Source organism: Heterodontus francisci, chromosome 1, assembly GCF_036365525.1.
Source record: "Heterodontus francisci isolate sHetFra1 chromosome 1, sHetFra1.hap1, whole genome shotgun sequence".
Classification (NCBI taxonomy): domain Eukaryota; kingdom Metazoa; phylum Chordata; class Chondrichthyes; order Heterodontiformes; family Heterodontidae; genus Heterodontus; species Heterodontus francisci.
In genome coordinates, this window is record NC_090371.1 from 224,856,153 (window position 1) to 224,883,580 (window position 27,428).

General features: G+C 44.6%; 1 protein-coding gene across 5 annotated transcripts in view; it reads right to left on the bottom strand.

Moving 5' to 3' along the window:
• rapgef2b (Rap guanine nucleotide exchange factor 2b) overlaps nucleotides 1-27,428 on the bottom strand; it is a 660,162-nt gene that overhangs the window by 344,423 nt on the left and 288,311 nt on the right. For all 5 annotated transcript variants that reach the window (XM_068041792.1, XM_068041802.1, XM_068041811.1 and 2 more), the window contains 2 exons: nucleotides 23,302-23,377; nucleotides 4,373-4,540 (listed from right to left, as the gene is read on the bottom strand). In XM_068041792.1, the coding sequence (XP_067897893.1) occupies nucleotides 4,373-4,540; nucleotides 23,302-23,377 (244 nt within the window). The remainder of the gene's footprint in view (nucleotides 1-4,372; nucleotides 4,541-23,301; nucleotides 23,378-27,428) is intronic.

A 27,428-nucleotide genomic window follows, 5' to 3' on the forward strand; every position in this document is an offset into this window, starting at 1 on the left:
CCCATTTATACGAATCCTACACTTATCCCATATTCCTACCACATCCCCACCTGTCCCTATATTTCCCTACCACCTACCTCTACTAGTGGCAATTTATAATGGCCAATTTACCTACCAACCTGCAAGTCTTTTGGCTTGTGGGAGGAAACCGGAGCACCCGGAGAAAACCCACGCAGACACAGGGAGAACTTGCAAACTCCACACAGGCAGTACCCAGAATTGAACCCAGGTCGCTGGAGCTGTGAGGCTGCGGTGCTAACCACTGCGCCGCCCACTCTTATCCTTCTTGGTGGTCAAGTTTGCTGGTTTAGAAGGTGCTGTCGAAGTAGCATTAGCTAGAATCCTCAAATTTTTGGTCATAAAACTACTACTCAATGGCACTTCGAAAATATTTTTTAATTTTACTTGTTATAGCAACTTCAAAACTTTATACCTATAATCCGCAGTTCAAAAAGCAAAAAACAGAAAGAACATTTGCATGTACAACCAAAACATTATTTAATGTGCAAAATTTGGAAGTCAAAAGATTTATTTTTATTTTACATTTTAGCAATAATCTTACTAAATACCTGAAATAAGACAACTCATTTCCATTTCTCATTTTTTATAGTTAACAATTTTTGCCTAATTTATAAAACTACTCCTTATAAGTAAAAGATAAAATTTGAGGATCTGCCTCTGATACCACCTAGTCTCATTTTGCAGTCTTTTCTCCTTCTAAGTTTAATTTATCACGATCAAACACTGGTTTTCCCTAATAAAATCAAACAAACACAAAACTGGATAAAGAACCAGGATGAACAAAAAAAATGAAGCCTGGCTTTTGTGTTACAAAAAACTAAGGAAGAAAAAAAGTGCACATTTTACATTTTCCAATGCACTGCAGAACAGAATAATGGACTGCATTTTAACTGATATTGTAGCACCAATATAGTCTGTACTGTTTTGTTTAGTTATTAACCTAATGAAGAAAAGCTCAAAAAAAGAAAACCTAAGTGATCTACATATAAGAGATGAATAAAGCTTGTATAGTTTATTAGTCACCTTTTTCTGGGTATGTGGTTAGAAAACAATAAAAACTATGAATACAGTGGAAGTCTATCATCTTACAACAAACAGTAGTTCATAACAGCGATGTACACAGTTAGCTACAAACTATTAATTGACGCAATATGATTAGTTAAGATTATGCCGAATAATGACGATATCTTTGGTTTAGCACATAACTGGCAGCCAAATGAAATGAATGCCATAAAAGGAAGAAAAGAAATAAGCATTGCCAGACCTTCAACATTATCGTTTAGCCATGTTTATCAAAAGCATGGAAGACCGCACTCGCCAAATCATTTTAACTAACCTATAAAGGCTGTACTAATCATACATGCAAAAGCTTAAATGTTAGCCTGCATCCCATTTAAACATAAACATGCTTTTTAAGTTTCTCAATTACCAGCTTATTGGAAAAGGGGGAAGAAAAGTATATCACATTTATACCCCAACAACCTACTCTACTAGTTATGGGTTTAAACAGAATGTGCAACGACTTAAGTAACTCACACCATAATTACCATTCTCCACACTGATCCCTGAAATTACAAGACATTGAGAATGTAATCTTCTTTCAAAATATATGTTTTTTTCTCTATTTCTATGGTACTACAGCAGCTCAGTAGCACCTTAATGAAATATTTTGAAGACTGTATCTTTCAACAGCATTTATTGTTAAATTGTTCTTTGCTAATTCAGATCTCCCAATAGCCCAAAATTTGCTCAAGTTTCAGGTACCCAATTGACATTACCATAGTTAAGATGACTGATGTACTGCTGTACTAATTTTAACGAATATACAATAATGCCACTCCAGCTAAGCAGTGCCTACACTCCAAGAAGCTATCAATGCCTCATTAGCCACCAAATGTTAACACAAATCACCTAATGTTGAATATAAATGAGGTATGATCATACACTAGTTTTCAATTTTAGAACCACAAGCCCACAATACATTTTGAAAAAATCTCAACTTAAAAAGGAATTGAAAGCCACTGATGGTCACTCATGTCATTGCCCACTTTATAGTTGCAGTTGTTTTTCTTCTCTCATTTCAGTATTTAGTTAGTGATTTATGCTACCTGGATTGCAATGACATCCCTTTCTGCTGTGGGTAAAAAAAAGAGACTGCCATTAACCTGTGCTTCCCATAAAAAGCTGTTCCTTTGTAACAAAAACTAAGGTGAAGGAGGGAATATTTATATGTGAAATAGTTAATCACATTAAAAGTATCAAGTCTTTCTTAGAAGCTGATACAATACATGAATTGCATCTTACAATCTTGCCCAAAATAAATCTGAATATATTTACTAACTGGAAACACAAGGACAAGTCTGTCATATGTCAGTTCAAAAAGCTACCACATGCCAACAAAGAAATCTCGTGCGCAAAAATGCCACCATAATCATAAAAAGGTGACAAAGGACTTTTTGCTGCAAAAAGCAACAAATATATGGACATAAAATTTTTAGTCTTAAAATCATATCACATCAAAAATGTTGTGCGTCATGCCACATGGGTTAAATAAGTGATCACTGAGTGATCTAACTAGAACAGAAAGAAAACATTCAAATTAAACAGATTGAAAAGTAAACACGTGATGAAATATATAACTTCACTGTTGTATTTTACTCACCTTAATTTTACTCTAAATAAATCAGAGTCTTGATAATTCAAACTTAATAACAAGAAAGAATTATCTGAAAAGAGACTGTAGCCCATTAGGGATAACATTTAAACACTTTTAACATTTAGTACTTTTGTAATTCAGATAAAGGGATGGCAACATTAATGTAATTGTTTGCTGCATTTACATTGCTAAAACGGTCTCCTTTATCCTGGTGACAAAATCAGCGACCCTCACAGTGCACCTCAGACTAAGGGTTTTAGAACTGTAACTGCAGGATGCCAACATATGTCATCACTCTCCCAAAATCTGCAGAAGCACCAAATATAAAAGCACCTTTAAAAAATAAAAGACCGGAGCAACATTGTGACAACTGAATGAATGTTTAATTTACAACTACCAATGCTGACTAGCAGTTAAAAGCCACCCTTTTAACTAAATCAGAATAAAGGAATTTTTTTTGCAAAAACAATTTTGATTTCAGTTCAAAAACACTATTTTACATTTACTGTGAGATTCAGTTAATACAATGAGTAGTTTCCCTTCTGTCAATGCTTTCAGAGTCAAAGTTGAGTGTGAAACAAAACAAATAGGCAACTGTTTTTGGCACTGTACTTAATCACCTGGTTTCTTTTGATCCAGGTAAAAACACCATGAATTCAAACAGCACTACACATGAAATAACACATAACATTCAAGCATTAATGAGTAGTGAAGGAATGAGAATTCAATCCTGCAATTCTTTGAGTTCCCAACCTGATGCAGCACGACTCTGAAGACAGAAAACCAGCTAAGATCATGTTCACAGCACCTCACACAACTCCAGGTGTATAATACTGAGCAGAATTAGGGGTTATTTGGGAGCATGTAATTGTTAAAAGTTTTAACAGCACAGAAACAAGCCAACGGCCCAACAGGTCCATAGCAGTGTTTATCCTCCACATACTTTAACCTCTCAACTGCAGGGGTACATGGTCTGCAAAGAATGGGCATATAACTGTAAAAATTAATTCGTCTGGTCCCCCATTAATATCTGTGATTAAATTTCTCCAAGGTCTCTGTCAGTGCCACTTTGAAACTGCACACAAAGACATGCACAAGGGCATGTCTTGCTCCAATATTCTTTTCTCACGCTGAAGCACATGACCTCCATTTTGCATCTCTGACAGCATGGTCATCATTTAGATCAAGTTTATTTGCCAAAGCCTAGCACTCTTCACCCTGCAACCTCATTAGCTTTCCCCTCTCCTATCCAGAAAGCAGTAGCTCATGCTATGGTATGGTTCCACAGGTGTCAGCAGCAATCCATCCATATTTCACAGATGACTCTGACACTGGTGAGATATGGGAACATGACATTATCACAGCCAAGTCAGATGCTGACTTCATCTGAATACGACACACATGCACTTACAGTAAGGGTAACTTCAGACAGAAAATGCCTGAACACATTTCGCACAGGAGTTGCGCAGTCAAAAGACAAATATATGACTTTTGTACCATCAATGTTGAATTTTTACACAGGCACCAAAGGTGGAAGGGAAATGTGCTAAGCAACTATGCCAGGATGCCTCCTTCAACAGGAATTTGCTTTGACCAAATTTGTTTTAGACTCCACTTTAACAGTATTTGTTAACAATTCATTGAAGAAGGCTGATTAGAAAAAAATCTAGTGAATAAATCTAATCAAACACTTACCGTGTGATACCCTCTTGGTAATGGTGGCTTTCCCACAGGATAAGGATCCACAGTGTCAATGATTGTTTGCCGCTCCCCTTTTTGGTTAATTTTTTTAAATCGCCTACGAGACTGTCGATGAGAGGCTTGCCGCTGAAAATATTCCTCATTTTCATCCATGTAGTCCACCTTCAAACAAACAAGAAGTTACTTTAATAAAAAGAATCAATTATTGAAGACAAGCTTCTAAAATCCTCAACACCTACTGGTTAAGGGAATCAGTTTGAATTTGCCAAATCAATGATGATTCATGAAATGCAGCACATCTCTGGCAATATTTTGATCTGTATTTGGGTACACAGTTCATTTTGGAGAAAAGGATGCACAGCTTATCATGAGGGAAAATTATACAGAAAACCCATAATAATAATAATAAGCACTCCTAGCTCCAAACTACAGATTACATACATATTTTGGATATTCACTCTACACATTCTAGTTTCCTCCTCGGTTGTATACCTTCCAGACTACTGCACAATGTACTTGGAGTGCTTAAAGCGAAGTGTAATAACAACATTCCTTAGGCAATCCACCATATTTCATTTTGACAATGCATACCAAGCATTTTTCCGGCCCACAAATTGAGAAAGTTTGAAACAACATTGTATTGTTAACCAGCGAGGATTACACTACCAGGTAAAGGCTTTGCTTTGCACCATAAACACTTATTCAATCTGAAAGTCTACTTCTGCATATATTAACATAACATAAAACTATTCAGCCTCATGAGTTTAGCTATTATTGAGCTTCATCTTCACCCCGCACCCTCTACCCCTCCCCCTTGCATCCCCTCCTCCCACCGGCACCATCCTACACCTGTGTAGGGGCCCCAACAACCCCACTGCCTTGTGGGCGTCTCGGGAGAGACCAAGGCTAAGGGAGTAAACCCTAACAGAAAATCCGGAGCGGAACCCCGTAGGCGGTCATGTGTCACCTTTGGCATGTTTCCGGCAGTTCCTGCAGCCATACTGGTGCCAAACGTCGTGTCCTGCACTCCTTTGGACCCCACCAGAAAGGCCGAGAGAGGGGTTTTGACGACTGGGCAATTCTCAACCTCCATAAATTTGCCCAGGCATGCGCCATGGAGAGGTCACTCCATAGTTGCCTCACAGCGACTAAAACAACACGGAAGGCAGCAGTTACGGGTTATAAGTCCAGATAAATTGGCGTAGAAACTGGGCGCCACGGGTTGCCTTTGTCGGTGGGAGAGGTCATTGCACCTCACTGGACAGCTACCGCCCGCCTCAAACCGGGCAGCCCCCGGTCAATAAGGTTCTGTCCCGCCACAGTCTGCCTGCTTCAATGGGTGCTTGGAGCTCAGGGTCATTGCCCGAAAGGTGGACTGATACACCGCACCAAACAACACGAAAAAAGGAAAGAAGGTACCAGCCCTTCGCTTTGCAAGCTGGAACGTCAGAACTATGTGTCCTGGCCTGTCGGAAGACCTTACACAAATCAACGATTCTCGGAAGACCGCCATCATTAACAACGAGCTCAGTAGATTCAATGTGGACATTGCAGCACTTCAGGAGACTCGCCTCCCCGCGAGTGGCTCTCTAGCAGAGCAAGACTACACCTTCTTCTGGCAGGGCAGGGATCCTGAAGAACCAAGACAGCATGGAGTGGGCTTCGCCATCAGAAACTCCTTGCTCAGCATGATAGAGCCTCCCTCAAATGGCTCGGAACGCATACTGTCCATCCGACTGCTCACCACCTCTGGTCCAGTACACCTACTCAGCATCTATGCTCCAACACTCTGCTCCGCACCTGAAGCTAAAGACCAGTTCTATGAACAACTCCATAACATCATTAGCAGCATCCCCAACACCGAACACCTATTCCTGCTGGGGGACTTTAATGCCAGGGTTGGGGCCGACCATGACTCATGGCCCTCCTGCCTTGGGTGCTATGGCGTTGGAAGGATGAATGAGAACGGGCAGAGACTGCTTGAGTTGTGTACCTATCATAACCTCTGCATCACCAACTCGTTCTTTCACACTAAACCCTGTCACCAGGTTTCATGGAGGCACCCAAGATCACGTCGTTGGCACCAGCTAGACCTCATTGTCACAAGGCGAGCCGCCTTAAACAGTGTTCAAATCACACGCAGCTTCCACAGTGCGGACTGCGACACCGACCACTCCCTGGTGTGCAGCAAGGTTAGACTCAGACCAAAGAAGTTGCATCATTCCAAGCAGAAGGGCCATCCGCGCATCAACACGAGCAGAATTTCTCACCCACAGCTGTTACAAAAATTTCTAAATTCACTTGTAACAGCCCTTCAAAACACTCCCACAGGGGATGCTGAGACCAAGTGGGCCCACATCAGAGACGCCATCTATGAGTCAGCTTTGACCACCTACGGCAAAAGTGCGAAGAGAAATGCAGACTGGTTTCAATCTCATAATGAAGAGCTGGAACCTGTCATAGCCGCTAAGCGCATTGCACTTTTGAACTACAAGAAAGCCCCCAGCGATTTAACATCCGCAGCACTTAAAGCAGCCAGAAGTACTGCACAAAGAACAGCTAGGCGTTGCGCAAACGACTACTGGCAACACCTATGCAGTCATATTCAGCTGGCCTCAGACACCGGAAACATCAGAGGAATGTATGATGGCATGAAGAGAGCTCTTGGGCCAACCATCAAGAAGATCACCCCCCTCAAATCTAAATCGGGGGACATAATCACTGACCAACGCAAACAGATGGACCGCTGGGTTGAGCACTACCTAGAACTGTACTCCAGGGAGAATACTGTCACTGAGACTGCCCTCAATGCAGCCCAGCCTCTACCAGTCATGGATGAGCTGGACATACAGCCAACCAAATCGGAACTCAGTGATGCCATTGATTCCCTAGCCAGCGGAAAAGCCCCTGGGAAGGACAGCATTACCGCTGAAATAATCAAGAGTGCCAAGCCTGCTATACTCTCAGCACTACATGAACTGCTATGCCTGTGCTGGGACGAGGGAGCAGTACCCCAGGACATGCGCGATGCCAACATCATCACCCTCTATAAAAACAAAGGTGACCGCGGTGACTGCAACAACTACCGTGGAATCTCCCTGCTCAGCATAGTGGGGAAAGTCTTTGCTCGAGTCGCTCTGAACAGGCTCCAGAAGCTGGCCGAGCGCGTCTACCCTGAGGCACAGTGTGGCTTTCGTGCAGAGAGATCGACTATTGACATGCTGTTCTCCCTTCGTCAGATACAGGAGAAATGCCGTGAACAACAGATGCCCCTCTACATTGCTTTCATTGATCTCACCAAAGCCTTTGACCTCGTCAGCAGACGTGGTCTCTTCAGACTACTAGAAAAGATCGGATGTCCACCAAAGCTACTAAGTATCATCACCTCATTCCATGACAATATGAAAGGCACAATTCAACATGGTGGCTCCTCATCAGAGCCCTTTCCTATCCTGAGTGGTGTGAAACAGGGCTGTGTTCTCGCACCCACACTTTTTGGGATTTTCTTCTCCCTGCTGCTTTCACATGCGTTCAAATCCTCTGAAGAAGGAATTTTCCTCCACACAAGATCAGGGGGCAGGTTGTTCAACCTTGCCCGTCTAAGAGCGAAGTCCAAAGTACGGAAAGTCCTCATCAGAGAACTCCTCTTTGCTGACGATGCTGCTTTAACATCTCACACTGAAGAATGCCTGCAGAGTCTCATCGACAGGTTTGCGTCTGCCTGCAATGAATTTGGCCTAACCATCAGCCTCAAGAAAACGAACATCATGGGGCAGGATGTCAGAAATGCTCCATCCATCAATATTGGCGACCACGCTCTGGAAGTGGTTCAAGAGTTCACCTACCTAGGCTCAACTATCACCAGTAACCTGTCTCTAGATGCAGAAATCAACAAGCGCATGGGTAAGGCTTCCACTGCTATGTCCAGACTGGCCAAGAGAGTGTGGGAAAATGGCGCACTGACACGGAACACAAAAGTCCGAGTGTATCAGGCCTGTGTCCTCAGTACCTTGCTCTACGGCAGCGAGGCCTGGACAACGTATGCCAGCCAAGAGCGACGTCTCAATTCATTCCATCTTCGCTGCCTTCGGAGAATACTTGGCATCAGGTGGCAGGACTATATCTCCAACACAGAAGTCCTTGAAGCGGCCAACACCCCCAGCTTATACACACTACTGAGTCAGCGGCGCTTGAGATGGCTTGGCCATGTGAGCCGCATGGAAGATGGCAGGATCCCCAAAGACACATTGTACAGCGAGCTCGCCACTGGTATCAGACCCACCGGCCGTCCATGTCTCCGTTATAAAGACGTCTGCAAACGCGACATGAAATCGTGTGACATTGATCACAAGTCGTGGGAGTCAGTTGCCAGCATTCGCCAGAGCTGGCGGGCAGCCATAAAGACAGGGCTAAATTGTGGCGAGTCGAAGAGACTTAGTAGTTGGCAGGAAAAAAGACAGAGGCGCAAGGGGAGAGCCAACTGTGCAACAGCCCCAACAAACAAATTTCTCTGCAGCACCTGTGGAAGAGCCTGTCACTCCAGAATTGGCCTTTATAGCCACTCCAGGCGCTGCTTCACAAACCACTGACCACCTCCTGGCGCGTATCCATTGTCTCTCGAGATAAGGAGGCCCAAAAGAATAGTGAAATAAAACAGAAATTCAATTGCAATTAAAACTCAAGGGCATTTCTAAACCTGTGGAATAATTGGACAAAGAACAAAGAAAACTACAGCACAGGAACAGGCGCTTCGGCCCTCCAAGCCTATGCCGATCCAAATCCTCTATCTAAACCTGTCGCCTATTTTATAAGGGTCTGCATCTCTTTGCTTCCTGCCCATTCATGTATCTGTCTAGATACATCTTAAAAGACGCTATCGTGCTCGCGTCTACCACCTCCGCTGACAATGCGTTCCAGGCACCCACCACCCTCTGCGTAAAGAACTTTCCACGCATATCCCCCCTAAACCTTTCCCCTCTCACTTTGAACTCGTGTCCCCTTGTCATTGAATCCCCCACTCTGGGAAAAAGCTTCTTGCTATCCACCCTGTCTATACCTCTCATGATTTTGTACACCTCAATCAGGTCCCCCCTCAACCTCCGTCTTTCTAATGAAAATAATCCTAATCTACTCAACCTCTCTTCATAGCTAGCACCCTCCATACCAGGCAACATCCTGGTGAACCTCCTCTGCACCCTCTCCAAAGCATCCACATCCTTTTGGTAATGTGGCGACCAGAACTGCACGCAGTATTCCAAATGTGGCCGAACCAAAGTCCTATACAACTGTAACATGACCTGCCAACTCTTGTACTCAATACCCCGTCCGATGAAGGAAAGCATGCCGTATGCCTTCTCGACCACTCTATTGACCTGCATTGCCACCTTCAGGAAACAATGGACCTGAACACCCAAATCTCTCTGTACATCAATTTTCCCCAGGACTTTTCCATTTACTGTATAATTCACTCTTGAATTGGATCTTCCAAAATGCATCACCTCGCATTTGCCCTGATTGAACTCCATCTGCCATTTCTCTGCCCAACTCTCCAGTCTATCTATATTCTGCTGTATTCTCTGACAGTCCCCTTCACTATCTGCTACTCCACCAATCTTAGTGTCGTCTGCAAACTTACTAATCAGACCACCTATACTGTCCTCCAAATCATTTATGTATATCACAAACAACAGTGGTCCCAGCATGGATCCCTGTGGAACACCACTGGTCACACGTCTCCATTTTGAGAAACTCCCTTCCACTGCTACTCTGTCTCCTGTTGCCCAGCCAGTTCTTTATCCATCTAGCTAGTACACCTTGGACCCCATGCGCCTTCACTTTCTCCATCAGCCTACCATGGGGAACCTTATCAAACGCCTTACTGAAGTCCATGTATACGACATCTACAGCCCTTCCCTCATCAATCAACTTTGCCACTTCCTCAAAGAATTCTATTAAATTGGTAAGACATGACCTTCCCTGCACAAAACCATGTTGCCTATCACTGATAAGCCCATTTTCTTCCAAATGGGAATAGATCCTATCCCTCAGTATCTTCTCCAGCAGCTTCCCTACCACTGACGTCAGGCTCACCGGTCCATAATTACCTGGATTATCCCTGCTACCCTTCTTAAACAAGGGGACAACATTAGCAATTCTCCAGTCCTCCGGGAGCTCACCCGTGTTTAAGGATGCTGCAAAGATATCTGTTAAGGCCCCAGCTATTTCCTCTCTCGCTTCCCACAGTAACCTGGGATTGATCCCATCTGGACCTGGGGACTTGTCCACCTTAATGCCTTTTAGAATACCCAACACTTCCTCCCTCCTTATGCCAACTTGACCGAGAGTAATCAAACATCTGCCCCTAACCTCAACATCCGTCATGTCCCTCTCCTCGGTGAATACCGATGCAAAGTACTTGTTTAGAATCTCACCCATTTTCTCCGGCTCCACGCATAATTTTCCTCCTTTGTCCTTGAGTGGGCCAATCCTTTCTCTAGTTACCCTCTTGCTCCTTATATATGAATAAAAGGCTTTGGGATTTTCCTTAACCCTGTTTGCTAAAGATATTTCATGACCCCTTTTAGCCCTCTTAATTCCTCGTGTCAGATTGCGCCTACAATCCCGATATTCTTTCAAAGCTTCGTCTTTCTTCAGCCGCCTGGACCTTATGTATGCTTCCTTTTTCCTCTTGACTAGTCTCACAATTTCACCTGTCATCCATGGTTCCCTAATCTTGCCATTTCTACCCCTCATTTTCACAGGAACATGTCTCTCAAAGACGAAGCTTTGAAAGAATATCGGGATTGTAGGCGCAATCTGACACGAGGAATTAAGAGGGCTAAAAGGGGTCATGAAATATCTTTAGCAAACAGGGTTAAGGAAAATCCCAAAAGTGCGAAGAGAAATGCAGACTGGTTTCAATCTCATAATGAAGAGCTGGAACCTGTCATAGCCGCTAAGCGCATTGCACTTTTGAACTACAAGAAAGCCCCCAGCGATTTAACATCCGCAGCACTTAAAGCAGCCAGAAGTACTGCACAAAGAACAGCTAGGCGTTGCGCAAACGACTACTGGCAACACCTATGCAGTCATATTCAGCTGGCCTCAGACACCGGAAACATCAGAGGAATGTATGATGGCATGAAGAGAGCTCTTGGGCCAACCATCAAGAAGATCACCCCCCTCAAATCTAAATCGGGGGACATAATCACTGACCAACGCAAACAGATGGACCGCTGGGTTGAGCACTACCTAGAACTGTACTCCAGGGAGAATGGTGTCACTGAGACTGCCCTCAATGCAGCCCAGCCTCTACCAGTCATGGATGAGCTGGACATACAGCCAACCAAATCGGAACTCAGTGATGCCATTGATTCCCTAGCCAGCGGAAAAGCCCCTGGGAAGGACAGCATTACCCCTGAAATAATCAAGAGTGCCAAGCCGGCTATACTCTCAGCACTACATGAACTGCTATGCCTGTGCTGGGACGAGGGAGCAGTACCCCAGGACATGCGCGATGCCAACATCATCACCCTCTATAAAAACAAAGGTGACCGCGGTGACTGCAACAACTACCGTGGAATCTCCCTGCTCAGCATAGTGGGGAAAGTCTTTGCTCGAGTCGCTCTGAACAGGCTCCAGAAGCTGGCCGAGCGCGTCTACCCTGAGGCACAGTGTGGCTTTCGTGCAGAGAGATCGACTATTGACATGCTGTTCTCCCTTCGTCAGATACAGGAGAAATGCCGTGAACAACAGATGCCCCTCTACATTGCTTTCATTGATCTCACCAAAGCCTTTGACCTCGTCAGCAGACGTGGTCTCTTCAGACTACTAGAAAAGATCGGATGTCCACCAAAGCTACTAAGTATCATCACCTCATTCCATGACAATATGAAAGGCACAATTCAACATGGTGGCTCCTCATCAGAGCCCTTTCCTATCCTGAGTGGTGTGAAACAGGGCTGTGTTCTCGCACCCACACTTTTTGGGATTTTCTTCTCCCTGCTGCTTTCACATGCGTTCAAATCCTCTGAAGAAGGAATTTTCCTCCACACAAGATCAGGGGGCAGGTTGTTCAACCTTGCCCGTCTAAGAGCGAAGTCCAAAGTACGGAAAGTCCTCATCAGAGAACTCCTCTTTGCTGACGATGCTGCTTTAACATCTCACACTGAAGAATGCCTGCAGAGTCTCATCGACAGGTTTGCGTCTGCCTGCAATGAATTTGGCCTAACCATCAGCCTCAAGAAAACGAACATCATGGGGCAGGATGTCAGAAATGCTCCATCCATCAATATTGGCGACCACGCTCTGGAAGTGGTTCAAGAGTTCACCTACCTAGGCTCAACTATCACCAGTAACCTGTCTCTAGATGCAGAAATCAACAAGCGCATGGGTAAGGCTTCCACTGCTATGTTCAGACTGGCCAAGAGAGTGTGGGAAAATGGCGCACTGACACGGAACACAAAAGTCCGAGTGTATCAGGCCTGTGTCCTCAGTACCTTGCTCTACGGCAGCGAGGCCTGGACAACGTATGCCAGCCAAGAGCGACGTCTCAATTCATTCCATCTTCGCTGCCTTCGGAGAATACTTGGCATCAGGTGGCAGGACTATATCTCCAACACAGAAGTCCTTGAAGCGGCCAACATCCCCAGCTTATACACACTACTGAGTCAGCGGCGCTTGAGATGGCTTGGCCATGTGAGCCGCATGGAAGATGGCAGGATCCCCAAAGACACATTGTACAGCGAGCTCGCCACTGGTATCAGACCCACCGGCCGTCCATGTCTCCGTTATAAAGACGTCTGCAAACGCGACATGAAATCGTGTGACATTGATCACAAGTCGTGGGAGTCAGTTGCCAGCATTCGCCAGAGCTGGCGGGCAGCCATAAAGACAGGGCTAAATTGTGGCGAGTCGAAGAGACTTAGTAGTTGGCAGGAAAAAAGACAGAGGCGCAAGGGGAGAGCCAACTGTGCAACAGCCCCAACAAACAAATTTCTCTGCAGCACCTGTGGAAGAGCCTGTCACTCCAGAATTGGCCTTTATAGCCACTCCAGGCGCTGCTTCACAAACCACTGACCACCTCCAGGCGCGTATCCATTGTCTCTCGAGATAAGGAGGCCCAAAAGAAAAAAAAAAGAATGTCTCTCCTGCACACTAACCAACCTCTCTTTAAAAGCCTCCCACATATCAAATGTGTCCGAAGAAGGGTCACTGACCCGAAACGTTAACTCTGCTTCTCTTTCCACAGATGCTGCCAGACCTGCTGAGTGATTCCAGCATTTCTTGTTTTTGTATCAAATGTGGATTTACCTTCAAACAGCTGCTCCCAATCTACATTCCCCAGCTCCTGCCGAATTTTGGTATAGTTGGCCTTCCCCCAATTTAGCACTCTTCCTTTAGGACCACTCTCGTCTTTGTCCATGAGTATTCTAAAACTTACGGAACTGTGATCACTATTCCCAAAGTAGTCCCCTACTGAAACTTCAACCACCTGGCCCGGCTCATTCCCCAACACCAGGTCCAGTATGGCCCCTTCCTGAGTTGGACTAATTACATACTGCTCTAGAAAACCCTCCTGGATGCTCCTTACAAATTCTGCTCCATCTAGACCTCTAACACTAAGTGAATCCCTCTAAGTGGTCAAAAATAATTTGCTTATATCAAAGTTAAAAATTATTAAAATGGTCAAATGCATTAATTACAATAGTACAGTAAACATAAACGCAGTTGATTGTAAATTAATTAGTTGATTCTATGCTGTTGCAAAGCAGGCATATCCAAATGTTTTGCTTTCAATAGCCACTGAAGTTAGCTGACCACATACAAATTTGAAATGAATGCTTCTATTAACTTGTATGCATCTCAGGCTGACAATACTAACAGATCTTGGTGCTCAAGTTTAAGATTCATTCATTAATCAATGACTGCAGAAGAAAAACCTTTCCAAATCCGTAAAATCAGTGGAGTAAAATGTATCATCACAGAATAGAACCCTTAAGTTGCCATGCTATTTTGAAGGCCGCAACTTTAAAGCTTCCATGACCAGCACATAAAACAATACTTATCTGTGTTGCATAAAATATGGGTAATGTTCCGGGAATTAAACATAATGGCCTAGATTTTCCTGAAAACTTGTGCCATAGTAAGGGTACACCTATGATGTAGGTCATTATGGTACAGAAATTCCAGGAAATTGTGTAATTTTATGCCACAGCATAATTTCCTTGAATTTATGCCAATCTGCCAAGACCCTCACCAAAACAATCAATAATAGCATCTCCATGTCTTCCCCCACCAAAATCAATGGCAATCGTGATTTTGCCAAATTAACATTGCTTTGGTCATTGCTGACAGCTAAACCATTACAGAATGGCAATGGGACTAATCATGAGTCCCAAATAGAGGATATCAATTTAGTTAGCGGGTAGTGCCTCTGGCAAACAACGACCTGAAACATTAACTCTGTTTCTCTCTCCACAGGTGCTGCCAGACCTGCTGAGTATTTCCAGCATTTTCTATTATTACTGACTATTTATTACTGTATTTGCATAACTTTTAAAGGAGTTCCGTGAATTACTGTTCTCTTCTCACCTTGGTTTCAATGGTAATTTTCAGGAAGTCCAGGAAACCCATGATTCTGCTGCTAAATTTAAATGTCAGTTAAAATATCATTGAAATTCACGAATTTAGATATTCAAATCAGTAACCATCCTCTCCAGAGGGGTCGCGCACAGACAGCCAAACATACCGAGTTAAACTCAAATCAGTGTTGGAACCATCGACTAGATGCGTTGACATATTCCACGACTTTAACCCCCAGTCCATCCACATCGAAATCCACATGCTCTTCAATGTTAAAACTTCACCTCAATAGATCCCAAGATGGACACCAGGGGCAGGATTTCCCATTTGGGGTTGGAACCCCGACATCAGGATCAAATGCGCGCCCCAACCCAACACTGTATCAGGAATAGTCACCCGACACGATTTTTGCAAGCCAATTAATGATCAGAGGGCGGCTTGCCGACCAATTAAGGACGGCGGGTGGGCTCCCGAGTCTGGAGGACCAACAGGAGGTCCCCCAGTATTGACACATTGGCAGCCCCACCGTCCAAAGTGGGAACTGACCATGCCTGGAGAGAGAGCGAGAGAGCCAGCGAGAGCGAGAGAGCCAGCGAGAGCGAGAGAGCCAGCGAGAGAGCCAGAGAGCGCGCGAGAGAGCCAGAGAGCGCGCGAGAGAGCCAGAGAGCGCGCGAGAGAGCCAGAGAGCGCGCGAGAGAGCCAGAGAGCGCGCGAGAGAGCCAGAGAGCGCGCGAGAGAGCCAGAGAGAGAGCGCGCGAGAGAGCCAGCGAGAGAGCGCGCGAGAGAGCCAGCGAGAGAGCGCGCGAGAGAGCCAGCGAGAGAGCGCGCGAGAGAGCCAGCGAGAGAGCGCGCGAGAGAGCCAGCGAGAGAGCGCGCGAGAGAGCCAGCGAGAGAGCGCGCGAGAGAGCCAGAGAGAGCGCGCGAGAGAGCCAGATAGAGCGCGCGAGAGAGCCAGAGAGAGCGCGCGAGAGAGCCAGAGAGAGCGCGCGAGAGAGCCAGAGAGAGCGCGCGAGAGAGCCAGAGAGAGCGCGCGAGAGAGCCAGAGAGAGCGCGCGAGAGAGCCAGAGAGAGCGCGCGAGAGAGCCAGAGAGAGCGCGCGAGAGAGCCAGAGAGAGCGCGCGAGAGAGCCAGAGAGAGCGCGCGAGAGAGCCAGAGAGAGCGCGCGAGAGAGCCAGAGAGAGCGCGCGAGAGAGCCAGAGAGAGCGCGCGAGAGAGCCAGAGAGAGCGCGCGAGAGAGCCAGAGAGAGCGCGCGAGAGAGCCAGAGAGAGCGCGCGAGAGAGCCAGAGAGAGCGCGCGAGAGAGCCAGAGAGAGCGCGCGAGAGAGCCAGAGAGAGCGCGCGAGAGAGCCAGAGAGAGCGCGCGCGAGAGAGCCAGAGAGCGCGCGCGAGAGAGCCAGAGAGCGGGCGCGAGAGAGCCAGAGAGCGGGCGCGAGAGAGCCAGAGAGCGCGCGCGAGAGAGCCAGAGAGCGCGCGCGAGAGAGCCAGAGAGCGCGCGCGGGAGAGCCAGAGAGCGCGCGAGAGAGAGCCAGAGAGCGCGCGCGAGAGAGCCAGAGAGCGCGCGCGAGAGAGCCAGAGAGCGCGCGCGAGAGAGCCAGAGAGCGCGCGCGAGAGAGCCAGAGAGCGCGCGCGAGAGAGCCAGAGAGCGCGCGAGAGCCAGAGAGCGCGCGAGAGAGAGCCAGAGAGCGCGCGCGAGAGAGCCAGAGAGCGCGCGAGAGAGAGCCAGAGAGCGCGCGCGAGAGAGCCAGAGAGCGCGCGCGAGAGAGCCAGAGAGCGCGCGCGAGAGAGCCAGAGAGCGCGCGCGAGAGAGCCAGAGAGCGCGCGAGAGAGAGCCAGAGAGCGCGCGAGAGAGAGCCAGAGAGCGCGCGAGAGAGAGCCAGAGAGCGCGCGAGAGAGAGCCAGAGAGCGCGCGAGAGAGAGCCAGAGAGCGCGCGAGAGAGAGCCAGAGAGCGCGCGAGAGAGAGCCAGAGAGCGCGCGAGAAAGAGCCAGAGAGCGCGCGAGAGAGCCAGAGAGCGCGCGAGAGAGCCAGAGAGCGCGCGAGAGAGCCAGAGAGCGCGCGAGAGAGCCAGAGAGCGCGCGAGAGAGCCAGAGAGCGCGCGAGAGAGCCAGAGAGCGCGCGAGAGAGCCAGAGAGCGCGCGAGAGAGCCAGAGAGCGCGCGAGAGAGCCAGAGAGCGCGCGAGAGAGCCAGAGAGCGCGAGAGAGCGAGACTGACAGCGAGAGAGCGAGAGCCATGCTGGGGGCGAGTACAAGAGTGAGGGGTGTACCTAGCAGGATGAAGCGCCGCCCTCACGTCCTCGCACCATCTTTTGCTTGGCCACTTCCCCTCACTGTCCGTGTTCTGGCTGCAGTGTAGGGCCTGCCAGCCGACTGTAAAATTTCAGTTGATGCTGAAGAGGGGCCTGAATTGGCACCTTAATTACCTCAATTGGCACCCTAATTACCTCAACTGTCACCCTGTCGCTTGCAGATGGGTAACCATTGTGCCGCGACCCAGACTTCTCGAACATTGCTCGGGGGCAGAATGATGCCAGCAAACCAGCAATCTGGCGGCTGGCACGAATTTCAGGGCACAATCGCTTCCCTTCCCATCAGCCTTCGAAAATCCTGCACCAGGTAATATAATATGAAATTTCCTGATACAGAAAGATACAAATCTAACAGATTATAATTTAATACTATTCACAAAGTAACTGTAAACAGATGCTCGAAATAGATACATGGCAAGTAAAAGCTGTGGCTAAACTTCAACTTAACCCCCAGAGACTGGTGCAGTCTTATATAATGAAAACATATGTTCAATTTCAAGTTTAAATTTAGTGTACTTAACACATTTTTAAAAATTGTCATTTTGATAACAGTATACACTGACCTCAGTGGAAAAAAAGCACCTAAAAATAGTATGAAGAAGTTATTTTTAAAATTTGAATGGTTCATTTTGTCCTTGTTGCTGGCTCATGATTCAGGGTTTGAATAAAAATTGTGATTCGATCAGATAGCTTGGTGGTGCTTGCTTGTTGCTAATTGCCACTGAATGGAGTTTGTTTTGATTGGTTCACAACTAATCAATGAAATATATCAGCCTCTATTAATTTAACAAGCAGTGTTCTTTTTTAATTCAATCATGGGATATGGGTGTCACTGGCAAGGCCAGTACTTATTTCCCATTCATAATTTCCCTTCAGAAGGTGGTAGTTAACTGCCATCTTGAACCACTGCAGTCTGTGTGGTGTACGTTCACTCACAGTGCTGTTAGTTACGTTGTTCCAGGATTTTGACCCATCAATAGTGATGGAGCAGTGACATATTTCCAAGTCAGGATGATGTGTGACTTGGAGCGGAAATCGCAGGTGATGGTGTTCCCATGCACCTGCTGCCCTTGCTTTTCTCATTGGTAGATATTGCGAGTTTAGAAGGTGCTGTTGAAGAAGCTTTGGCGAGTTGCTGCAGCTCATAGATGGTACACACTGCAATCACAGTGTGCCAGTGGTGGAGGAATAATGTTTAAGGTGGTGGTCGGGGTTGCAATCCAACAGGCTTTGTCCTTAGACGCTGTTGTGCTGATTGAGTGTTTTTGGAACTGCACTCATCCGGACAAGCGAGGAGTGTTCCATCACACACCTGGCTTGTACCTTGTAGATGATGGAAGGGCTTTGGGGAGTCAGGACTCAGCTGGAGTATTGTGTTCAATTCTCAGCAGCACACTTCAGGAAGCTGCAAAGGCCTTAGAGTACAGAGCAGGTTTAACAGGCTTTACAAGGGATGAAGCACTTCAGTTATAAGGAGAATGGAAAAATAATCACAGAAAGGATTAAGAGGTTTTCATGATGATAGTTTATCTCTATTTACTCTTATCAGCACCTATTCCCACCAGTGAGTGGGTCAACAACCAGAGCTCGCAGATTTAAAATCATTGGCAAAAGATCCAGTCGGCGAGAAAATTTATTACTTAGAGTTGTCAGGATTTAGAACTCTTTACCTGAAAAGGTGGTGGAAGCTGATCTCATAAATAATTTCAAAAGGACAGGTAATTGAGGATGATGAGCATACAGGGTTATGGACAAAAAGTGCACTACTGTTCTTTCAAAGAGCGAGCACAGGCACAACAGGAAGTGAATTACTCGACGCAGAATACCCAGCCTCTGATCCGCTCTTGTAGCCAAAGTATGGCTGGTCCAGTTAAATTTCTGGTCAATGGTAACCCCCAAGATGTTGATGGTGGAGGACTCAGCAATGGCAATGCCACTGATGTCATTGGTGCCACACAAGCGGCAGGCAATGTTACTTGCTACTTTTCAGTCTGATGTTTCGCAGATCTTGCTACATGCAGGCATGGACTGTTTCATGATCTGTGAAGTTGCAAATGGAACTGAACACTGTGCAACCATCAGAGAACATCCCCACTTCTGACCTTATGATGGAGGGAAAGTCATCGAAGAAGCAGCTGAAGATGGTTGGGCCTAGGACACTGACCTGAGGAACTCATGCAGTAATGTCCTTGGGCTGTGCTGACTGGCTTTCAACAACCACAACCATTTTCCTTAGTGCTAGGTATATCTCCAGCCAGTGGAGAGATTCCTCGAATCTTATTTCAGCCAATCGTGATCGTTTTTGCCCTATGCAAACTTTTGAACTGTGATACTCTGTGCATGGCACCTTAAAGTATGCACTGTACAAAACTTTTTAGGTTCTCGTAGCCTTTGTCATGATAAATCAAAGTCTATGGTTCTTGCTCAGGTCAACTGCTCAGATATGGAAGTGGAAGAAGGAAATCTACCTCCACTGAAAAGTTCATAAGAGATTTACTCAGATACAATTAGATAAGTTTTTTGACTAATTCATCGAATGCGAACAACTTTTTCCTTACTCTTTGCTGATTCCCTCATTTACATAAATAAATACACCTGTGGACATTTTCCAAACTAAGTAGCTCTTTATGTAGGATACTGAATGGGCATTCTGTCCCATATATTAGGGGATGTCCACTCCAATTTCATATGCAGGTGTTTTGAATATAAAGTTAAACATATATATAAAATTTAAAAAAGATTGAATTAATTTGAATCTTTCCTTTCCGAATATCTGTGGCGCAGTATTACTAAAAAGTACTGGAAACTTTTATTGGTTAGCTCCTTGAATAATGATACTGTTCTTCCAGATTTGGAATCTATATTAAATATTTTTGGTAACTGTTATGTGCTCTGGCAGAAGCACACACAAATAAAAGGAATACAACTACTTTAACCATTTATAATAAATCACAAAATAAATGTCAATAACTTGAAGTTGTGTTTATTATTCATGTAAAATGCTGTATTTACTAAAGCCAATAACTCTTCATACTGTATCTTATTGTTACTACAGAAAAAATTGAAGAGTTCATACGTTACTTTGTTTTGATATTGTACGCAAGACTATGAAATTTGGGATACTTTCATGGTCATTAATGTTCAAGAGACTATATAAAAGTGTAATTTATACAGTGCATTTTATATTGATTTTTCTTAAGAACTTAATTGAGTTTTTTGAGGAAGAAACAAGGAGGATTGGTGAGGGCAGTGCAGTGGATGCGGTCTTTAGTAAGGATTTTAGTAAGGCATCTGACAAGGTCCCGCATGGCGAACTGGTCAGTAAAATGAAAGCCCATGGGATACAGGGGAATTTGGCAGGTTGAATCCAAAATTGGTTCAGTGACAGGAAACAAAGGGTGGTAGTCAACGGATGTTTTTGCAAATGGAAAGCTGTTTCTGTTGGCGTTCCACAGGGCTCAGTGTTGGGTCCTTTGATATCTGTGGTATGTGTTAATGATTTGGACTTAAATGATTGAGAAATTTGCTGAAAACACAAAAATTGGCCATGTAGTTGATTGTGAAGAGGACAGCTGTAGACTCCAGAATTATAGAAATGGTTTGGTTGAGTGGGCAGAAAAGTGGCAAATTCAATCCAGAGAAGTGTGAGGTAGTGCATTTGGGGAGGACAAATAAAGCGAGGGAATACACAATGAAAGGGAGGATATTGAGATGGGTAGAAGTGAAAGATCTTGGAGTGCATGTCACAGGTCCCTGAAGGTGGCAGGACAGGTAGATAAAGCGGTGAAGAAGGCATATGGAATGCTTTCCTTTATTGGCCAAGGTATAGAATACAAAAGCAGGAATGTAATGCTGGAACTGGATAAAACGTTGGTTAGGCCACAGCTGGAGTATTGCGTACAGTTCTGGTCACCACATTACAGGAAGGACGTAATTGCTCTGGATAGAGTGCAGAGGGGATTTACAAGAATATTGCCAGGGCTTGAAAGTTACAGCTATGAGGAAAGATTGGATAGGTTAGGGTTGTTTTCCTTAGAACAGAGGATGCTGAGGGGTGACTTAATTGAGGTGTACAAAATTATGAGGGGCCTAGATAGAGCAGACAGGAAGGACCTGTTTCCCCTAGCGGAGAGGTCAATTAGCAGGGGACACAGATTTAAGGTCATTGGTAGAAGGATTTGAAGAGACACGAGGAAAAACCTGTTCACCCAGAGGATGGTGGGTGTCTGGAACTCACTACCAGGAACGATGGTGTAGGCAGAAACCCTCAATTCTTTTAAAAGATACCTGGACATGCACTTGAAGTTCTGTAACCTGCAAGACTATGGACCAGGTGCTGGAAGGTGGGATTCGATTGGGCGGCTAGTTTTATCGGCCGGCATGGACATGATGGCCGTAATTCTGTAATTCTGTGCCGTAATTTTTCTATGGTTTTCTATGGTTCTCCTGCAGTAAAGAGATCCTGACAGTAATAGGACAAAAATTAACTTGAAAATATTTACACGAGAAGAGCTCCTAAACTAGAAATTAGATGAGATTGATTATTTTATTCATGAGCCATCCTAAAACTGCAGGAACCAAAACTGATAAGATTGAAATCTTTCTAAAACAAAATCTGAGTAAATATCCCTGAATTTCCAATTTTTGAAGGAATAATAAGTTCTAACAGGATCACAGTAAGTTTAAAGGTATTCTTCAAATTGGTGGACTATTTGTTACGATTACTGAGAATATTAAGTAGTTACCACAATGCGGCAATGCAGTGAAAATCCACAACACCCTTCACAAAAAAATTCACTCTGCTTTAAAGGTCTTCTCTTCAATTCTCCATTATACTGCTTGCCAGTAAACATTAAGGATGACAAATGAGCAACACTGATGTGCTGGCAGTGTGCAACTCATGCTGACAAGAAGGAAATGCACAATATTTTAAAAAATATATTTAGTGATACAGCACTGAAACAGGCCCTTCAGCCCACCGCGTCTGTGCCGACCAACAACCACCCATTTTATACTAATTCTACATTAACCCCATATTCCTTACCACATCCCCACCATTCTCCTACCTACACTAGGGGCAAGTTACAATGGCCAATTTACCCATCAACCTACAAGTCTTTGGCTGTGGGAGGAAACCGGAGCACCCGGCAGAAACCCACGCGGTCACAGGGAGAACTTGCAAACTCCGCACAGGTAGTACCCAGAACTGAACCTGGGTCGCTGGAGCTGTGAGGCTGCAATGCTAACCACTGCGCCACTGTGCCGCCCGGGAAAGATTGACCAGGAAAGAGGAAGAGTTTTTCTTTGCGGCACAGTGGCGCAGTGGTTAGCACCGCAGCCTCACAGCTGCAGGGACCCGGGTTCGATTCTGGGTACTGCCTGTGTGGAGTTTGCAAGTTCTCCCTGTGTCTGCGTGGGTTTTCTCCGGGTGCTCCGGTTTCCTCCCACAAGCCAAAAGACTTGCAGGTTGATAGGTAAATTGGCCATTATAAATTGTCACTAGTATAGGTAGGTGGTAGGGAAATATAGGGACAGGTGGGGATGTTTGGTAGGAATATGGGATTAGTGTAGGATTAGTATAAATGGGTGGTTGATGGTCGGCACAGACTCGGTGGGCCGAAGGGCCTGTTTCAGTGCTGTATCTCTAATCTAATCTAAACAAAACAGTCAACAAGAAAAATTCATTGTGCAACAAATTGAAAGTACAAACCCATATTCATTCACTGTAACAGTACATCAACCTGCTGCATCTGGCCACTTACAATAACACCAAATTTAAAACTTGATTTTAAAAAAAAGGTATGAGCATAACGCACAACAAAACTTTAAATGAAAAGGTCAAAATTAGCATTCAGTAAAATAAACATTTGAACAGATTTAGCTTAAACTGCTTGAATAAAAAACGTTCAGTGGTTGCATTCTTGCTTCTGAATCAGAAGATACTGAGAGTCCTGCGCTGTCAGAGGTACCATCCTTCAGATGTCTTTCAAAAGTACTTAATAGGCTATAATTACTATTAAAAGGTGAAGCTTACCACAATCATTTCTGAAGGCTCTAGTACAATACATTCACAGCCACGCCTCAAACTACCTGCCGATCGCTTGCCAAAACTAGAAGGAAAGAAAAGTATATTAACATTTAAGCAATAAGTGATCAAAACAATAACTATACTGCATGAGGGAACATCTTCAATTACATTTACATATGATTTTGACAGAGCTATAATGTTAAAGTGGAATTATCTAATACAAAACTACCACTAAAAGTACATCAACAACTGTAAGCAAGACAAATGAAAAAATATACAATTCTCACCTCCAACTTTTTTCTGTTAAAAGAATTAAGCTAACCAGCACTACTAGTTTTTGTTTGAGTTATGCTGGTAAGAAACTAGCCCAGGGAATATCAGCCCATGCATCCCTATAGTTAAGCACAATCTCCAAGACAATAATCAGTTCAGTACAACTTCTGTTACTGGCTAATCAAAATATTCACTTACTTATTGGAACTCACCAGAAACCCAAACCTATTACTACACCCAGTATGTATAGTTAACATTATACAAGAATTTCTGTGCTAAATTATTAATACAGTGCAATTAGTTTTCCACACCACTCTCTTATTTAAATAGGGGTATTTTCCAAAGTATTCGTAAAAACTATGGCCCAGTCTCTCCTTTTGTTTTTTGTAAATCTAAATCGCATCGAATTAAAAGCACAGAGAAGTTTTTCATTAAGTTCAAAAGTAGTTTTCAGCAAAATAAAAAGAGATGGGAGGAAATGCTACGTGGGAATATAACTACAGCATTTTCCTAAAATCTGGAACTAAATTTTGATTTTAAAAAACTGAGCACTGGGTAACATTTACATGAGACTAAGACAGGAAATGTTCTTAATTACTTTTAATGAAACCCCGAAGGTATACTTTGAACTTATGTGCAAGAAAACAACTTTTAGGTTCTGATAAAAATAATTTTAATGAACAGGATTGACTTGTTATTGATTTGCGCAATCTTCACAAATATGTTGGAATATGTTAATATATTTGTAAGTTTGAAAAATGTTCTTTGCTGTAGAATAACTGAAATCAGTAATATATTAGGTAAAGTCGTGTTATTTTAAAAGTTCGACAGATCTTGGTAATAGCTAGGATTTGTTTCAAACTGTATTAATTGCTTCAGGAGAAAAGATAGTCTAGGGGACAGTATTTTTTGTTAGTCCCTTCACTTTTCATGGAAAAATATTACTAAGCACAGGATAATCTCAAATAAAAAAAATACTTGGGTTCCCCACTGAGTCTCTCCAGCGATATTATCAACAGGATAATATCCAGTGGCTGCACAATGAACAGTGTATCTGATTGTAGCTCTGAAGCTGCCCTCCCTGGGAAACCAGAATACACGTAATGCTTCTCTGCCAGTTTGAACTCCCTCCCATCCCTACTGTTTACTATAACTGCACAGGAATGACATCACAAGAACAACCTAGTTAAAAGGAACATTCATAAAAAAGATCAAATATTTCTTCAGGTTAAAATTTTCTTCTCCAAGGAGACTATTTTTAACAAAAAGGTACTCCCCTAGACTTCCATTGCATTTTAAGGAAATAAGTCATTATGTTTTAACTGAAGTTGATACTGCTCAAAATAAACCAATAAATTCTGATTTATTAAATATGTTAGGGTTCCCTGTCAAATGAAAATCACACACACATGCATGATAATTGCCTGCAAACAAGTTACAAAGGCTCACAGATCAAAGAATTTCAACCAACTTGTTTAGGTCTTTAGAACCTCAAATATTTTGAAGTAATTTGTCACCCAGACACTTAAGAACAGGAGCAAGCATTCAATGCATCCCCTCTACTCCACATTGATTTTATGCATTCTGGACCTGCAACTGGCTACATTTGCCAGGCTCAGGAACAAGCCAGAGGTCCTCCAACCGACTAGCCATTCTGCATAAGTACAGCAGAGGATCTTTGGGTGCCCAAGATGAGGAGATTAGGAGAGAAATGCAGCCAAATCCTTAGAAGCAGCTCTTTCGGGTGATCGCACATGGGCTGAAACCTCTGGCACCTCCACACAATGGGCATGCAGTTGGAGTATTGACAAAGTGGCTCTTGCTGCTGGCACTGCACCATGCAACATTCTCCATCCCAAGTCCCCTGTGATGCTTTCCACTGGGGATGCTCACCACCGAAAATACTCAAAAGGTTTCGCACAGTGTAAGCAGGTAGATGGTGAGGAAATGGGAGTGTGTGTAACAGCAGGTTATACAAGAAATACCTCCATTCAGAGTGGAATGGCAGAGGGTACTTCCCAGGGAAGGCTCAAAGAGGGAGGCGGAATTCCCCAAGGGAGGTGTTGGGACCTTTTTTATTATTCTATCATGAGATGTGGGCGTCGCTGGCTAGACTAGCATTTATTGCCAAAACCTAATTGTCCTTGAGAAGATGGTGGTGAGCTGCCTTCTTGAACCTCTGCAGTCCAGAAAACCAGAGAAAAATTACGGCACAGAAGGAGGCCATTCAGCCGTCGTGTTCATGCTGGCCGATAAAACTAGCCGCCCAATCTAATCCCACCTTCCAGCACCTAGTCCGTAGCCTTGCAAGTTACAGCACTTCAAGTGCATGTCCAGGTATCTTTTAAAAGAATTCAGGGTTTCTGCCTTCACCACTGTTCCTGGCAGTGAGTTCCAGACACCCACCATCCTCTGGGTGAAAAGGTTTTTCCTCATGTCTCTTCGAATCCTTCTACCAATCACCTTAAATCTGTGTCCCCTGCTAATTGACCTCTCCGCTAGGGGAAACAGGTCTTTCCTGTTTCACTCTGTCTAGGCCCCTCATAATTTTGTACACCTCAATTAAGTCACCCCTCAGCCTCCTCTGTTCTAAGGAAAACAACCCTAGCCTATCCAATCTGTCCTCATAGCTGTAACTTTCAAGCCCTGGTAACATTCTTGTAAATACCCTCTGCACTCCAGAGCAATTACATCCTTCCTGTAATGTGGTGACCAGAACTGTAGACAATACTCCAGCTGTCGCCTAACCAGCGTTTTCTACAGTTCCAGCATTACATCCCTACTTTTGTATTCTATACCTTGGCCAATAAAGGAAAGCATTCCACATGCCTTCTTCACTGCTTTATCTACCTGCCCTGTCACCTTCAGGGACCTGTGGACGTACAGTCTAAGATCTTTCACTTCGTCTATCCCTCTCAATATCCTCCCATTTATTGTGTATCCCCTCGCTTTATTTGCCCTCCCCAAATGCACTACCTCACACTTTTCTGGATTGAATTCCATTTGCCACTTTTCCGCCCACTCAACCAAACCATTGATATAATTCTGGAGTCTACAGCTGTCCTCTTCACAATCAACTACATGGACAATTTTTGTGTTATCAGCAAATTTCCCAATCATGCCTCCCACATTTAAGTCCAAATTATTAATACATACCAAGAGAGCAAGGGACCCAACACTGAGCCCTGTGGGACGCCAACGGAAACAGCTTTCCATTCACAAAAACATCCGTTGACTACTACCCTTTGTTTCCTGTCACTGAGCCAATTTTGGATTCAACTTGCCACATTCCCCTGTATCCCATGGGCTTTCATTTTACTGACCAGTCCGCCATGCGGGACCTTGTCAAATGCCTTACTAAATCCATGTAGATCGCATCCACTGCACTGCCCTCACCAATCCTCCTCGTTTCTTCCTCAAAAAGCTCAATTAAGTTAGTAAGATATGACCTTCCCCTAACAAATCCATGCTGACTATCCCTGATTAATCCTTGCCTTTCCAAGTGGCAGTTTATCCTGTCCCTCACAATTGATTCCAACAATTTATCCACCACCGAGGTCAGACTGACCTGCCTATAATGATTTGGCCTATCCCTTGCACTTTTTAAACAATGGTACAACGTTCACAGACCGCCAATCGTCTGGTACCTCGCCTGTATCTAGTGAGGATTTGAAGATGATCTTCAGCGCATCCGCTATTTTCTCCCTGGCTTCCTTTAACAACCTGGGATGCAATCCATCCGGCCCTGGCGGTTTATCCACTTTCAACGATGTCAGACCCTCTAGTACTTCCTCTCTCATTATGCTTATCGTACCTAATACTTCACACTCCTCTTCTTTAACTACAATGTCTGCATCAAT